The following is a 14,598-nucleotide window of genomic DNA, read 5'->3' on the forward strand; positions in this document are numbered from 1 at the left end:
TCGAAGCTATACCAGAAGGTGCAAGGCTACACATTAAACGCCACCAAAACTATACAAAACCAATGTCATTTGAATATAATAATTTACTTAAATCAAACTCCAGTGCCATGGAAACCTTGCACATTAACTTGAACCACCAGCAGTGCATTTCAAGAACCATGATGTCTCTGCCAATCCACACCCAGTAACACAATAAGCACAATAAAAAACCAACACTCATTAATTCAAGTGTAGGATTACTCGCGCTCGATCTGAATGGTGACATGACCGATGTTGTACTCTGCCTTGATGTACCCAATGATGTTGTCAAGCATTTGATCAGCGTCCGCATCCTGCTCGATGGTGACATGGCACGCCAAGAGCACCTTCCCCACCGTGATAGCCCAGATGTGCAGCTCGTGGAGAGCAACCACACCCTCCATGTGAAGGAGGCCGCCCTCGAGCCTGGTGGCGTCGACCTCGCGGGGCGTGCTCTCCATGAGAACCTCGAGCAAGTTCCGAACCATCCTGATGGTGGTGAAGAGCACGATGAGGGAGAAGATGAGGGTGCATATGAGGTCGATGATCTTCCACTCGGGCTTGTACCAGATGAGAGCCCCTCCGATCATCACGCCGATGCTCTGGATGGAGTCCCCGATCACATGCAGGTAAGCGCTGTGCACATTGATGTTACGACGACGGCGAGGCTCCTTGGCTTCCTTGGCACCATCATCATGCTTGAGCAACGGTTCCTCAGCATCATCCTGGTGTTGTCCGGTGGTTGAATGAGGGTGATGATGAGTTGTGACGGTGACGGAACTGCCATGGCTGTGCTCATGGTGATGTGCGTGGCCCTGCTCATGATCTCCATGGTCGTGCTCCGAGTTACCATGATCATGGCCATGGTCATGTGAATGTCCATGGCTGTGTCCATGACCACCATGCCCATGGTCATGGCCAAGCAGCACTGCCATTATGATGTTGACAAACAGACCAAAAGCTGATACGGCGAACATGAGGGATCCCTGCACCTCGCCCCCGCTTCCATTGAGGAGCCTCATGATAGCTTCGTAGACGAGTATGCCGGCGAGGAGCCATATGAGCTGAATAGAAACCAGTGCCCCAAGAATCTCTATACGGAAAAATCCGTATGACTGTCGAGGCGTCGCTTCCCAACCAGCTGCCCACAGGGAGAAGAGAGATATGGCGAAGGCGGCGACGTCCGAGAGGAGATGGGCTGCATCGGTCAAGATCGCAAGGCTGTTTGCCTTGATGCCTCCAACCACTTCGACCGCCATGAATATAACGCAGAGGATCACGGCGATCAGGAGCTTCCTCATGGACGCGGACCTCTCCTTTGCATCTTTGGAGGTGTTGGTGGAGTCGGCGAAGTCGCAAGAAGCACCTCTGCACATTTTGCTCCCGGACGCTGACGAGATGTCCATTGTTACTTCATGGGGCGGGGATGAAGTGTGGTTGTCCATCTAAAAGCAACAACCGAGTCAATACACAAGCACAATGGGGGTGCAAGATTTTACTAATGCAATAAGAAGTAAGAACATTTCTTGTGTGCATTTCCTACTGGAACGATGAAACTGAAGAAGCACATTCATTCCATGAATTCATAAACTTAAATATGTTGCCCATTTGAGAAATACTACTAGTATCGCAAGCGGATTATATTTTGTTACACATTTCAAAAAAAAAAGAAAAAAAAGGAAGGCACATCTGGACCACATCATAATTGATAGTAGTAGTATATCTGATGACCTCAGCTATGGAAAGATCAGCTAAGAGAAAGTCAACATTCAGCTATGTATTGATACTTCCAAAAAGATCAATGCCTACAAACTTATGATAGCGATTTTAGAAAAGAATGGGAGAGAACAACATGGGGCGGAGTAACTCAAGCAAATGGCCACAGCTAGCAAATTCAGAAAAGAAAATGAAGAGAAGATGATTCAACGCCCAACCAAAGCAGAACAGGGCCGCTCCGGTTGCAGAACCAAATCACCCGTGTAGGAATTGCAAAATGGATAATCGTGTTTCCTTTCCTCTTTGCCAGTTTGAATAATTGCACGGAGGAAGCAGTACAAAGTCATGCTAGCTGATTGGACCTCCGATCCACAAAGACCGGACGGAAAGCTTCCAAGTCCAAGCGAACTCGTCACAAATTATGGGGAAGCAAGCGGCGTAAAGGGGCAGACGGGTTTAGAGGCTCAAAGCATCATGAGTGTCCGTCCATGCATGCTCAAGCAATCGCACGGTTCGAGTGATTCGAGTCGCGCGCATGGGGAAGGGGAAGAGGTACGTAGCACCCGGAGCTGTAGAAGAGCGGATCGAACGAGCGCGCCGCCGGAGAGTTACGCGGATCGGAGGCGGACGAGGCGAGGTCCAGGGACGCTTAATTACGACGACACACGGGAAGGAAACATAAACAAACGGTTGAAAGCTTTCTCCATGTTTGGAACCGGAGGAGGATCGAGGGTTTACCTGATGTGTCTGCTCTGGACGCCAACGGCCGGCCGGTGAGCTCCGCGAGCGCGGAGGGGCGGCGGGGGATGAATGATGTTGATGGACGTGCGCGGGTGGGGGTCTGGTCGTGTACCGATAGTTTTAATATACCTCACTCGACTCGGCCCTCGGCCCTCGCTTACCTACCGCGGCAGCACGATTAGGGCCGCGCAATGCGAATGTACAGAGAGGATGCAACTGTTTTATTTTCATTTCACGCAGTCTTTTTATATATACTAGCAAAAATGCCCGTGCGTTGCAAGAAACATCACATCTCTAAGAATGATACAACACCCTTTATTTAGGTTCATGATCTCTATTTTAACATAGCAAATCAACAATGTCGTCACTTATCCTCCAACCCATCTCCCCTCTCTTATGTGTGGTCTGTAATTGCAATGCTTTAAGATCTAATGTAATAGTAAAAATCCTATTACCAGAAGCTATATTTGCTTTATTATTATAGCAAATATGCCCGTGCGTTGCAACGGGAAAAAATAAACCATTCATCATACATACATTAGACGTTATCAGCAAATCTCTTAAAATCTTTCACGAGGTCATATTTGAAACAACATGATAAGTGGTGTTGTGTAAAAACATGAAGGTGATAAGGTGTTATAAGTGTACTGAAGTTGTGTTCAATTTATTGACAAAAAAAATACCTATCTAGTTGCTGGTATCAATTCATGCCTTTGCCGACGTTTCTCCCCACTCATGTCCAACAAATAGTGCATTAGGTTGAAAATAGCAAAGTACATTTTAGTACTCAGTGTTAGCATGTGCATAACAACATTATTTTTGTCTTGTTGATATATATTTTTGCAATTGTATCCATGTGAAGATTTAACTTAGTTTCTCAGCAATTTAGTGTACATCACCGTATATGGGTTGGTTATTGTGCACTCGACGAATTAGAGAGAATAATGGTCATGTGCTTGTTGTGACCTTTTGCATATGGTAGTTGGTAGGAACGAACGTTCCTAATGTGTCGATAATCGATTTTATGAGAGATCAATCTATCATAGCTAATCAATTTAAATGATAGGAAACATATATAATAGATATTCAATATATCCCATATAAAGAGTATGAATTAAGGATACATCATAAATATAATTATTGAAATGATAAACATGCATGATAATATTATATTTGGAATCTGCATAGTTTTTTGGATGATTTTCATATGTAACATGTTAAATTAGAGTCAAGGCTTGGAAGATATGAAAAAATACGGAAAAAGGATAGTAATGGGATTTGAACTCAGATCTCCCGAATGCAAGCCCGAAATACATAGCCAGTCGGGCTCTTGTTTTTAGGTGATGCTAGCCAGTCGGCCGCTTATTATCTTATGCCCATATCTAGGGATAACTGTATATGAAACATGCACGACGGGCTGCGATTTTAAAAGAAACGAACCGTTTTTTTAACTTATGGATGGCACAGTGGGCAATTTATTACAACTTTGAGGACAGTTTCAATGACGGACAAGAGAAGCAATATTTGCTTTATTAGTAGGTATAGACTACTGCACTTTTCATTAATAATAACAATCACTGGTCAACTCTTTCCGTGGGTGAACACGTGTACATAGGGATGGCACCCGCCGCAGGGTATGGTACCTTTCATCTATACCCGTCAACGGGTATAATTTTTTTCCATACCCGTTTCCCGACAGGTTAGACGGATATCCGCGGATAAAATTACCCATATTTGTAAAACATTAATTTAAACAACTCATAGCTATAAACTGCATTGTATCATATAGTTTACAAAGATAGATTATAGCTACAACACATACTTATAAAACAACATCATATAGTCATAAACAAGAACAAACACATAGGCATACACTTTCAATTCATAAATTATTGACATAGTGTAGATTGTAGAGATAATTTTAAGTTTACATAGATTTTATATGGGTACATGGGTATAAGGGTATGGGTTATATGATCTCATACCCATACCCGCTCTACCCGATGGGTTTTAGATTTTCCTATTTATATACCTATGGGTCCCATACCCTTCCCCTAATAGGGTTTTTATCCACAGGGTACCTGGGTAAAGGATACCCATTGCCATCCCTACATGTACACGTACGATCCGGGCGAGACCCTAGCCGCCGAGCCAACCATTCCCCTTTTCAACCCTCTCTCCCCTCGCCACCATCGAGAAAGCCCACCCAGTGGCCGTGGCTGCGGGGGCGCATCGTTTATTCCCTTTTGCGAGGCCGGGGCAGCACGGTGCGCGCTGGTGGGCGTGTTCGCATGTTGTCGCAGCTAGATCCGGGGCATGTCTTGCACGTGGTGCTCAGGCGCCGTTCCTGGTTCGGAGTTGTTGCATGTTGGGTGACGGACTTGCGCGGGTGGGGGTTTGATCGTGTACCGTCGTTAATATAGCCCACTCGATTCGATAGTCGACCCTAGTAGCTAGCATGGCAGCACGATGAGGGCTGCCCAATGCGAATGTACACATATGATTCAAGAGTGTTTTATTTTTATTTCACACAGTTCTTTTAAATATACTATTCTACTTTTCACCAATAATAACAATAATGGGTCAACTCTTTCTGCGGGTCAACACTTGCATCTACGACCCGGGCGAAACCCTAGCCGCCAAGCCAACCTCCCCCCTCTTCAACCCTCTCTCCACTCGCCGCCGTCGAGAAAGCCCACGTGTCGGCCGTGGCTACTGGGTCGCTTCATTTATTCCCTTTCGCGAGGCCGGGGTGGTGCGGTGCGCACTTGTGGGCGCGTTCGCATGTTGTCGCAGCCAGATCCAGGGCATGTCGTGCACGTGGTTCTCACGCGTCGTTCCTGGCTTGGAGTTGCTGCATGTTGGGTGAGGGATGTGCGCGGGCGGCCTCATGGGGTTATAGTCCCAGGGTAGGGTCATAGGCCTGCCCTATATGTCCTACCCAAGGACTACCCTTCATAGAAGACAAGGCCCTTAGACAGTTCCGACTGAACTAAGGACGCCCCCATCATCCAGTCGGCGACGATCCACTCGGAGCATATTTAACGTACCAACTGGAATCCACTCTGTACATCGTAACCTCCCAGGAGGGCAACGGTCATACATTTTCGTACACCATTATTAGCATTTAAGGCTTACGTTACCTATAACGTAGGCATTTATTCGCCACTATTCCACCCTTGTCCACCGGGCCATTATGAAGGGAAGCGCACTCTATATAAGCCGCCCTTCACCACTGGTGCAAGGGTTGGCACTTGATGTAATCCTACAATCCACTTGACACTAAGCTCCCAAGAGCACTGAGACGTAGGGCTTTTACCTCCACCGTAGAGGGGCCTGAACTCATACATCCTCGCCGTAGCTAAGGCTCTGCCCATCCTTTCGTACCCTACACTTCTACTGTCACACTTATACCCACGACAGTTGGCGCCCACCTTGGGGCAGGCGTCTAAGCGACTTCCGGCGAGTTTGCGATTTCATATTTTCGTCATGTCGTCCGGCGAAGATCTGTGCATGGGTTGTGAGATCCTCTTCGGTGCCCTCTCCTTCATCGCCGACGATTCGACATGGCTTCGGGATGCGCCCCTCGACGTCGAGGCGCTTCCCAGTCTCGGGGCTACGCACTTCCGTGCTAGTTCCTGTGGTGTCTTTCTTCTCCAGCCATCGGCCCCGGTGTCGATCCTCGCCCCCGTCACGCGCCGCAACAAGCAATCCCGTCGTCCGCGGCTCCAGCGTTGGGTGCGACACGCCCAGGCGCGACAGAGAGCGTCCTCTCAAGTAGCGGTGCTCGAATCGGTTGTGGTCCCGCCGCCATCCCAGTGCTCGGAGTCAGTTCCGACTGAGCTACCTTCCGAGTATCCGGGTCGCGGGCCTGCAGCCGAAGTTCTCATGGCCGATTCCCACGAAAGTCCCCTCGGGACTGGACGGAATGAGCGTGAGTTCGGAGAAACATCCGGCGCTCGTCGTCAACACCATCGTTCTTCCAGTCGACGCTCTCGCCAGAGCAATGTCGAGGTGTTCCGCACACCCATCCTCAACTTGGCTGCGGCTGCCAGGATAGCCGATTCTCTCCAGCCGACCGATTCAGAGGCTGGTAGAGGGATCGAGCAGATCCGTGCCCTGTTGCATACGGTGCAGCAGCAAAATTCGGCGGTCTCCCAGTCGCACAATAGGATCCACAACAGTTCTGTTCACGCGAACACGCATCGGTCGGTTTTCAGTCCCGACTCTCATCAGCGGCGCAGAGGAGGCAGCCGTTCCAGGGACCCGAGTCGGAATCCGCTTCTCATTCGGTCTCATCTAGAAGATCGTCGCCGTTCGCGTACTCCTCCGCGGGGTGGGCCTTACGGGCCCCGGCATCACGATGATCGTCGTTCGGTAGGTGACGCGCATGATCCAAGGCCTGACACAAGAGGGTACATCGCCCAGAAGAAGGTCGATAGAAGTCGAGCCCACCGTGATGGTCACGATAGAGACCGTCCGAGTGGAAGCAGGACCGTCGTTTCTGGCCCCGAGTGCTTCAGTCGGGCCATCCGCTCAGCTGACATCCCTCCCAACTTCCAATTGGCGACGGGAATCAGCAAGTTCACAGAAGAGTCCAAACCAGAAACTTGGTTGGACGACTACAGAGTGGCGGTCCAGATCGGGGGCGGAGATGACCATGTCGCCATGAAACATCTCCCCCTGATGCTCGACGGCTCGGCGCGAGCTTGGCTAAACCAGTTAGCTCCGTCAAGCATCTACAGCTGGGCAGATCTGTCCCGAGTCTTCATCAGGACCTTCGAGGGTACGTGCAAACGCCTTGCCGGTCTCGTAGAGCTCCAGCATTGTGTCCAAAAGTCGAACGAGCCCTTGCGCGATTTCATCCAGCGCTGAACGACCCTCTACCACATGGTGGAGAACGTCACAGAGCATCAAGCAGTCTGTGCCTTCAAGGCAGGCGTGCGGTACAGAGATCTGTACCTGAAGTTCGGTCGGACAGACGACATCTCCATGAGCAAGATGATGGAGATAGCCGCACGCTATGCAAATGGCAAAGAGGAGGACCGCATACGTAGCGGCAAGCATAAGTCAGTCGCCGATGGAGATGGGAAAAGCAATCGGAAGCAGAAGTAGAAGGCTCAATCCACTCCGCAGGCAGAGGCAGCAGCCGTTACAAATGCCAAGTTCAAAGGCAAGGGGAAAGCTCAGTACACCCCCAAGAAGAGGCAGTCAGGAAATTCCATCCTGGATCAACCGTGTCGAATCCACACGAAGATGGACGAAGAAGGCAATGCCATATTCCCAAAGCATACCACTCGGCAGTGTCGCCTCCTGATCCAAGGATTCGGTGAAGGGCAGCCGAGTGAGAAGGACACCGAGCAGGACGATGAGGACAAGGAGGATCCATTCCCCCAAGTCCATGCAACGTTGATGATTTTTGCTGATGTGGAAAACAAAAGTCGACTGAAGCTAGTTAACAGGGAGGTGAACATGGCAACCCCATCCACCCCCACGTTCCTCAAGTGGTCACAGACTGCGATCACCTTTGATCAGTCGGACCATCCAGCACACGTACCCACCCCAGGGAGGCAAGCTCTGGTCGTCGACCCGGTGGTGGAAGGAGTCAGGCTGCGCAAAGTCCTCATGGACGGCGGTGGTGGCTTGAACATCAAGTACGCCGACACTCTCAAGGGAATGGGCATTCCGATGTCCAAACTTAGCAGAGCAGTATGCAGTTCCACGGAGTCGTCCCAGGACGAAAGGCCAAATCACTCGTCCAGATCGCGTTGGATGTCGTCTTCGGCTCTCACAAGAACTTCCGCAAGGAGAAGCCCACATTCGAGGTGGTGGACTTCCAAAGTGCATACCATGCGATTCTGGGCCGCCCGGCATATGCGCGTTTCATGGCCCGTCCATGTTACGTCTATTTGAAGCTGAAGATGCCAGGTCCCAAAGGTGTGATTATGGTCACGGGCAATCGGCAGCGGGCCGAGGAGTGTCTGCAGCAGGGGTCGAGGATTGCTGATCAGCAGATGGCTATTCTCGAGCTGGATGAGTACAAGAAGACCGCCGACCCCGCTGACCTGATGCGTTCAAAGAAGCCAGCTTCCGAGTCCGCATTCCTGTCGGCGGGAGACACGAAGAAAGTCAGCATCCATCTGACGGACGACACCGCCGCCCCGACAAACATCTTCACCACCCTTGATCCAAAATAGGAAGCCGAGCTCATCCAATTATTTCTTGAGAACTAGGACATTTTTGCATGGAAGCCTGCTGACATGCCAGGTGTACCCAGGGAGTTGGCTGAGCACCGACTGCATGTGGATCCAGCTGCTCAGCCTGTCCGAGAACGCCTGCATCGGTCCGCCGCGCACAAGAGGAAGGCAATCGAAGAGGAGGTGGCTAAACTTTTGGCAGCCAACTTCATTCGCGAGGTACAACACTCCGAGTGGCTCGCTAATGTTGTCATGGTGCCCAAGAAGGACAAGTCTCTCCGTATGTGCATCGATTTCAAGCATCTCAATAAGGTATGTCCGAAAGATCACTTCCCGCTCCCCCACATTGATCAAATTGTTGATTCGACTGCGGGCTGCGAGCGTTTATCCTTCCTTGATGCCTATTCGGGCTATCATCAGATCCGTCTGTATGGTCTGGATGAATTAAAAACAACATTCATCACCCCATTCCGGTGTTTCTGTTACATCACTATGCCATTCGGTTTGAAGAATGCAGGAGCAACTTTTATGCGCATGATCCAAAAATGCCTCCTTGACCAGATCGGTCGAAATGTGGAGGCATATATGGACGATATCGTAGTCAAGTCATGCGAAGGTTCCGACCTGCTGACTGACTTGGCAGAAACATTCGCCAACCTACGTAGGTACGATATCAAGCTCAACCCAGCCAAGTGTTCATTCGGCGTTCCCATCGGGAAGTTACTCGGTTTCTTCGTTTCCGAACGAGGGATCGATGTCAACCCCGAAAAGATCGGGACCATTGTCCGAATGGAGCGGCCGGTGAGAATACATGATGTTCAAAGGCTCACAGGTTGCCTAGCGGCTTTGAGCAGGTTTATCGCTCGACTCGGCGAGAAGGCGTTACCTCTGTACCGACTCATGAAGAAGTCAGATACCTTCGAGTGGACAGACGAAGCCCAAATTGCATTCGACGACCTCAAAGCCCTGCTTTCCACCCAGCCAGTTCTTACTGCCCCGCTCAGTAAAGAACCCCCTCTTCTGTACATCGCGGCTACAAATCAAGTCGTCAGCACCGTTCTGACAATCGAACGCGAAGAAGAAGGCAAAGCGTACAAGGTTCAGCGGCCAGTATATTATGTCTCCGAAGTCCTGACTCCTTCCAAGCAGAGGTATCCCCACTATCAGAAGCTTATTTATGGGATCTACATGACTGCAAAGAAGGTGCTCATTATTTCCAAGACCACTCAGTGTCTGTCATATCTGATGCTCCGTTGTCGGAAATTCTCCACAATCGGGACGCATCAGGCTGAGTGGCTCATTATTTCCAAGACCACTCAAGTATGTGTTGCAGATACATTTTGATTCTTCCAACAACGAAGCAGAGTACGAAGCTCTCCTTTACGGGTTGCGCATGGCCATCACACTCGGCGTCCATCGCCTGATGGTCTATGGCGACTCGGATCTGGTGGTTAATCAAGTAATGAAGGAATGGGATGTAAGGAACCCCACCATGACTGCATACTGCAACGCAGTAAGGAAGCTCGAGAACAAGTTTGAAGGTCTGGAACTTCACCATGTTCCCCGACTGAAAAACCAAGCAACAGATAAATTGGCAAAACTTGGATCCACTCGGAGACCGGTCCCGAGTGATGTCTGCCTCGAGCACCTACACCTCCCCTCGGTGAAAGAAGATCCTTTTACAGAGGAACCAGTACAACCGAAGAGCTCAACAGATACGACTGGAGTCGAGGTCCCCGCTGTGGTTGATTTGATCATGGAGATTCTAACTGTCATTCCCGAATGGACTGTGCCGTTCATTACCAGAAGACGAAGTCCAAGCTAGGCAGATTGTTCGCAGATCGAAGTCCTTCACCGTCATTGATGACCAGTTATACAGGAAAAGTGTTTCAGGCGTCCTTCAGCGGTGTATCTCTCCTGAGGAGGGACAGTTAATCTTGGAAGAAATCCACTCGGGAACCTGCGGACATCATGCCTCCTCAAGGGCAATCGTCGCCAAAGCATTCAGAGCTGGTTTCTTCTGGTTGCAGGCCAATGAAATGGCAAAAGACATGGTCGACCGTTGCGAAGGCTGTCAGTTCTATTCAAACAAGTCCCACAAGCCAACGTCTGCGCTGAAGACAATTCCTCTTGCTTGGCCATTCGCCGTGTGGGGATTAGATATAGTCGGACCATTCAGAACAGGCCAAGGAGGATTCACTCATCTGCTGGTAGCAGTCGACAAGTTTACCAAGTGGATTGAAGCCAAGCCCATCAAGAAGCTTGATGCCCTTACGACCATCAAATTTATCAGAGACATCATCGCCAGATACGGGGTTCCGCACAGCATAATCACCGACAATGGCACAAACTTTGACTTGGACAGGTTCAAAGGTTTTTGCACAGGCCAAGGTATCCGAGTGGATTTTGCATCCGTGGCGCACCCCCAAACAAACGGGCAAGAAGAGCAGGGGAATGGACTTATTCTTCAAGGGTTGAAGCCTCGACTCCTGCGAGAAGTTGGACATGCAACCGGCGCATGGGTCACCGAGCTGGCTTCGGTGCTGTGGGGCCTCCGCACAACTCCGAATAGATCGACAGGGCGATCCCCATTCTTCCTCGTTTATGGAGCAGAGGCAGTCCTTCCGAGTGACTTGCTTCACAACTCTCCACGAGTCGAACTCTTCTCCGAAGCCGAAGCAGAGCAAGCCAGGAAAGACGGAGTGGATCTTCTAGAAGAAGAGCGCGAGATGGCACTGATCCGTTCAACAATTTATCAACAAGATCTACGGCGATTTCACGCGCGGCACGTCAGGAGCCGCACATTCCAAGCAGGCGACCTGGTGCTCCGAGTGGATCAGCAGAGACCACACAAGTTGGCTCCCGCCTGGGAAGGACTGTTCATCATCTCTAAGGTGCTGAACAACGGAGCATATCGACTCTACAACCTTGACCAGGAAACGGACGAGCCGCGAGCATGGAATGGAGATCTACTGAGTCGCTTCTACACGTAACCGCCGACGGAGACAATGTAAAGAACAAGTATCATTGCAGTAATACAAAGCAGATTGATTTCTTGCCGATTCAAAATTCTTCCGCGTTTGCAGACTCCGGTCTAAAAAAAACTAACTCCGAGTGTGCACTAAAAGTCACACTCGGGGGCTTAGCTGCGACCCAGAGTCGCCTAAGTACAAACTCGCTCCGAGTGTGCACTAAAAGTCGCACTCGGAGACTTAGCTGCGACCCAGAGTCGCCTAAGTACAAACTCGCTCCGAGTGTGCACTAACAGTCACACTCGGAGACTTAGCTGCGACCCAGAGTCGCCTAAGTACAAACTCGCTCCAAGTGTGCACTAAAAGTCGCACTCGGAGACTTAGCTGCGACCCAGAGTCTCCTAAGTACAAACTCGCTCCGAGTGTGCACTAACAGTCACACTCGGAGACTTAGCTGCGACCCAGAGTCGCCTAAGTAAAAACCCGCTCCGAGTGTGCACTAAAAGTCACACTCAGGGACTTAGCCGTGGCCCAGAGTCGCCTAAGTACAAACTCGCTCCGAGTGCGTACTAAGAGTCACACTCGGGGACTTAGCCGCGACCCAGAGTCGCCTAAGTAAAAACTCGCTCCGAGTGCGCACTCGGAGGCTTAGCAGACCCTCATTGAGGCTCATGTGGATGTGAAGACAACTGACAACTACATGAGTAACAACTCACTCCGAGTGTGCACGAAAAGTCACACTCGGGGACTTTGCTGCGACTCAGAGTCGCCTAAGTAAAAAGCTTCCTCCGAGTGTATACTTGAGATACACTCGGAGGCTTAGCAGACACTCATTGAGGCTCATGTGGATGTGAAGACAACTGACAACTACATGGGTAACAACTCACTCCGAGTGTGCACGAAAAGTCACACTCAGGGATTTAGCTGCGACTCAGAGTCGCCTAAGTAAAAATCTTCCTCCGAGTGTATACTCGAGATACACTCGGAGGCTTAGCAGGCCCTCATTGAGGCTCATGTGGATGTGAAGACAACTGACAACTACGTGAGTAACAACTCGCTCCGAGTGCGCACTAACAGTCACACTCGGGGACTTGGCCGCGACCCAGAGTCGCCTAAGTAACAACTCGCTCCGAGTGCGCACTAACAGTCACACTCGGGGACTTAGCCGTGACCCAGAGTTGCCTAAGTAAAAACTCGCTCCGAGTGCGCACTCGGAGGCTTAGCAGACCCTCATTGAGGCTCATGTGGATGTGAAGACAACTGACAACTACATGCTCCGCATGTTTGCCATTGGCTTCACCAAGATATGCCAAACAAAAACCACGAGCCAAAATCGTGTCAAAAAAAACTCAGCGAAAGAAGAGCAAAAGATCCGATTCGAATTCAAGTTGGATCTACGATCAGTCGGCTCGGTGTGAATCAAGTTTATCCACACCGAACCACGAATGTGACAGCCAACAGCAGTGGCCAAAGTTTAATACAGATACCACTCGGCATACCGAGGTAAATGTGCGTTCACCATAAAGTTTTTTCAAGCGTCGCCGGGACTGGCAAGCTCCACAAAGGTGTCGAGGTCGATTCCGTCTGCAATGCGAGTGGCTGTGTCGAGGAAGGTCTCCATGAAATCTTCGAATCGAAGCTTCTTGGTGTTGGCAACCTGCAATGTCTTCAGCTTTTCTTCGCGGGCTTCCTTGCAGTGCACTCGGACCAGAGATAGTGACACGTCCGCACCACACCGAGCGGCAGACTTCTTCCATGCCTGCACTCTGCCTGAGACGTCCTCCAGCCGAGTCATCAACCCATCTATTTCGCTCCGGGAGTCGTCTTCTGGCCACAGCACCTTGTCGATTCGGCCAACAACTTTTCTCAGGCGGCCAATGAAAGGGCCCACCCTGTTAAGGCGAGAATGCGCTCGGAGCATGTCATGGTTGGCTTCATCGCCGAGTGGAACATTCGGAACAAGCGACCGTTCAATTTCGGCTGCTTCAGCCTCAACATCCCGACAGAAATCTGCAAAGAAAAGACAAGCAGAAAATAAGCGCGGAGTGAACTCCAAAGTCAAAAAACACTCGGCAAGAACTTACCGCCAAGCAGTGCGACCATCTTCCTCGCCCAGTCGCTGACGTAGTTCTCCTGCGCTCTGCACCGATTGTTCATCACCTTCAGCTGAGCCATCCAGTCAGATCTCTCCTTCTTCATTTTGTCTACCGCGGCCACCAGTGCCTTATTGGTCTCCAGGGATTCCTCCAAAGATTTCTCTCGGTCAACAAGAGCCTTCTTCACACCAGCCAGGTCATTCACAGCCACCTCCAAGTCCGCAGCAAGCTGAATCTTCTCAGCCTTCAGAGCATTGTACGCCGATCCCATTTCACAAGTCTTCTGCCAAAGAGACACAAAGGGAGGATCAGCCACATTGAACAAGGAAAAAGTCTACACAGATATGGCAAAACAATCAAAGCTCAAAATTCTTCAGACCCCTGCCGATGCAAGCAATCGACAGCGGTCTCGGGGACTACACCCAGTGGGTTCACTGAGAGTGACCCCACTGGTATGAAGCTCGAACAGGTCGGCCCTATTGAGCTCCATATCAAACCAACAACACTATGAGATTACTATTACTCGACCCAAGTAACACTACTCTCGTGGACTACATCCAGTGGGTGCACTCGGAGTGCCCCCACTGGTACCATTCGGGCAGATCACCTCTGATCTGTTCAGATTACGGAAAATACATATAAAGACAACTGCCGGTGCAAGCACTCGCAGAAGTCTCGGGGACAACACCCACTGGGTTCACTCGGAGTGAACCCACTGCAAAATCATCCTACTGTATCCGAGTATATCGCTGAAACCCCCAGTGGGTAACAAGAGGAAAGTAAACACTTACTAGCGCACTTACTCGGATATCATCCCGGAGCTCCAAGCTCTTCTTGTACAGGGACGCGATGGACTCA

The 14,598-nt window shown here is 50.3% G+C and overlaps 1 protein-coding gene across 1 annotated transcript; it reads right to left on the bottom strand.

Moving 5' to 3' along the window:
• Positions 1-125: 125 nt before the first annotated feature.
• On the bottom strand, positions 126-2,583 carry LOC123447314 (metal tolerance protein 1-like). The gene is made up of 2 exons (XM_045123905.1): positions 2,473-2,583; positions 126-1,463 (listed from the first exon to the last, which is right to left on the bottom strand). Exon 2 carries the CDS (start codon positions 1,461-1,463, stop codon positions 237-239), a length of 1,227 nt encoding a protein of 408 aa, XP_044979840.1. The 5' UTR covers positions 2,473-2,583; the 3' UTR covers positions 126-236.
• Positions 2,584-14,598: the final 12,015 nt, after the last annotated feature.

Source organism: Hordeum vulgare, chromosome 4H (assembly GCF_904849725.1).
Source record: "Hordeum vulgare subsp. vulgare chromosome 4H, MorexV3_pseudomolecules_assembly, whole genome shotgun sequence".
Lineage (NCBI taxonomy): Eukaryota > Viridiplantae > Streptophyta > Magnoliopsida > Poales > Poaceae > Hordeum > Hordeum vulgare.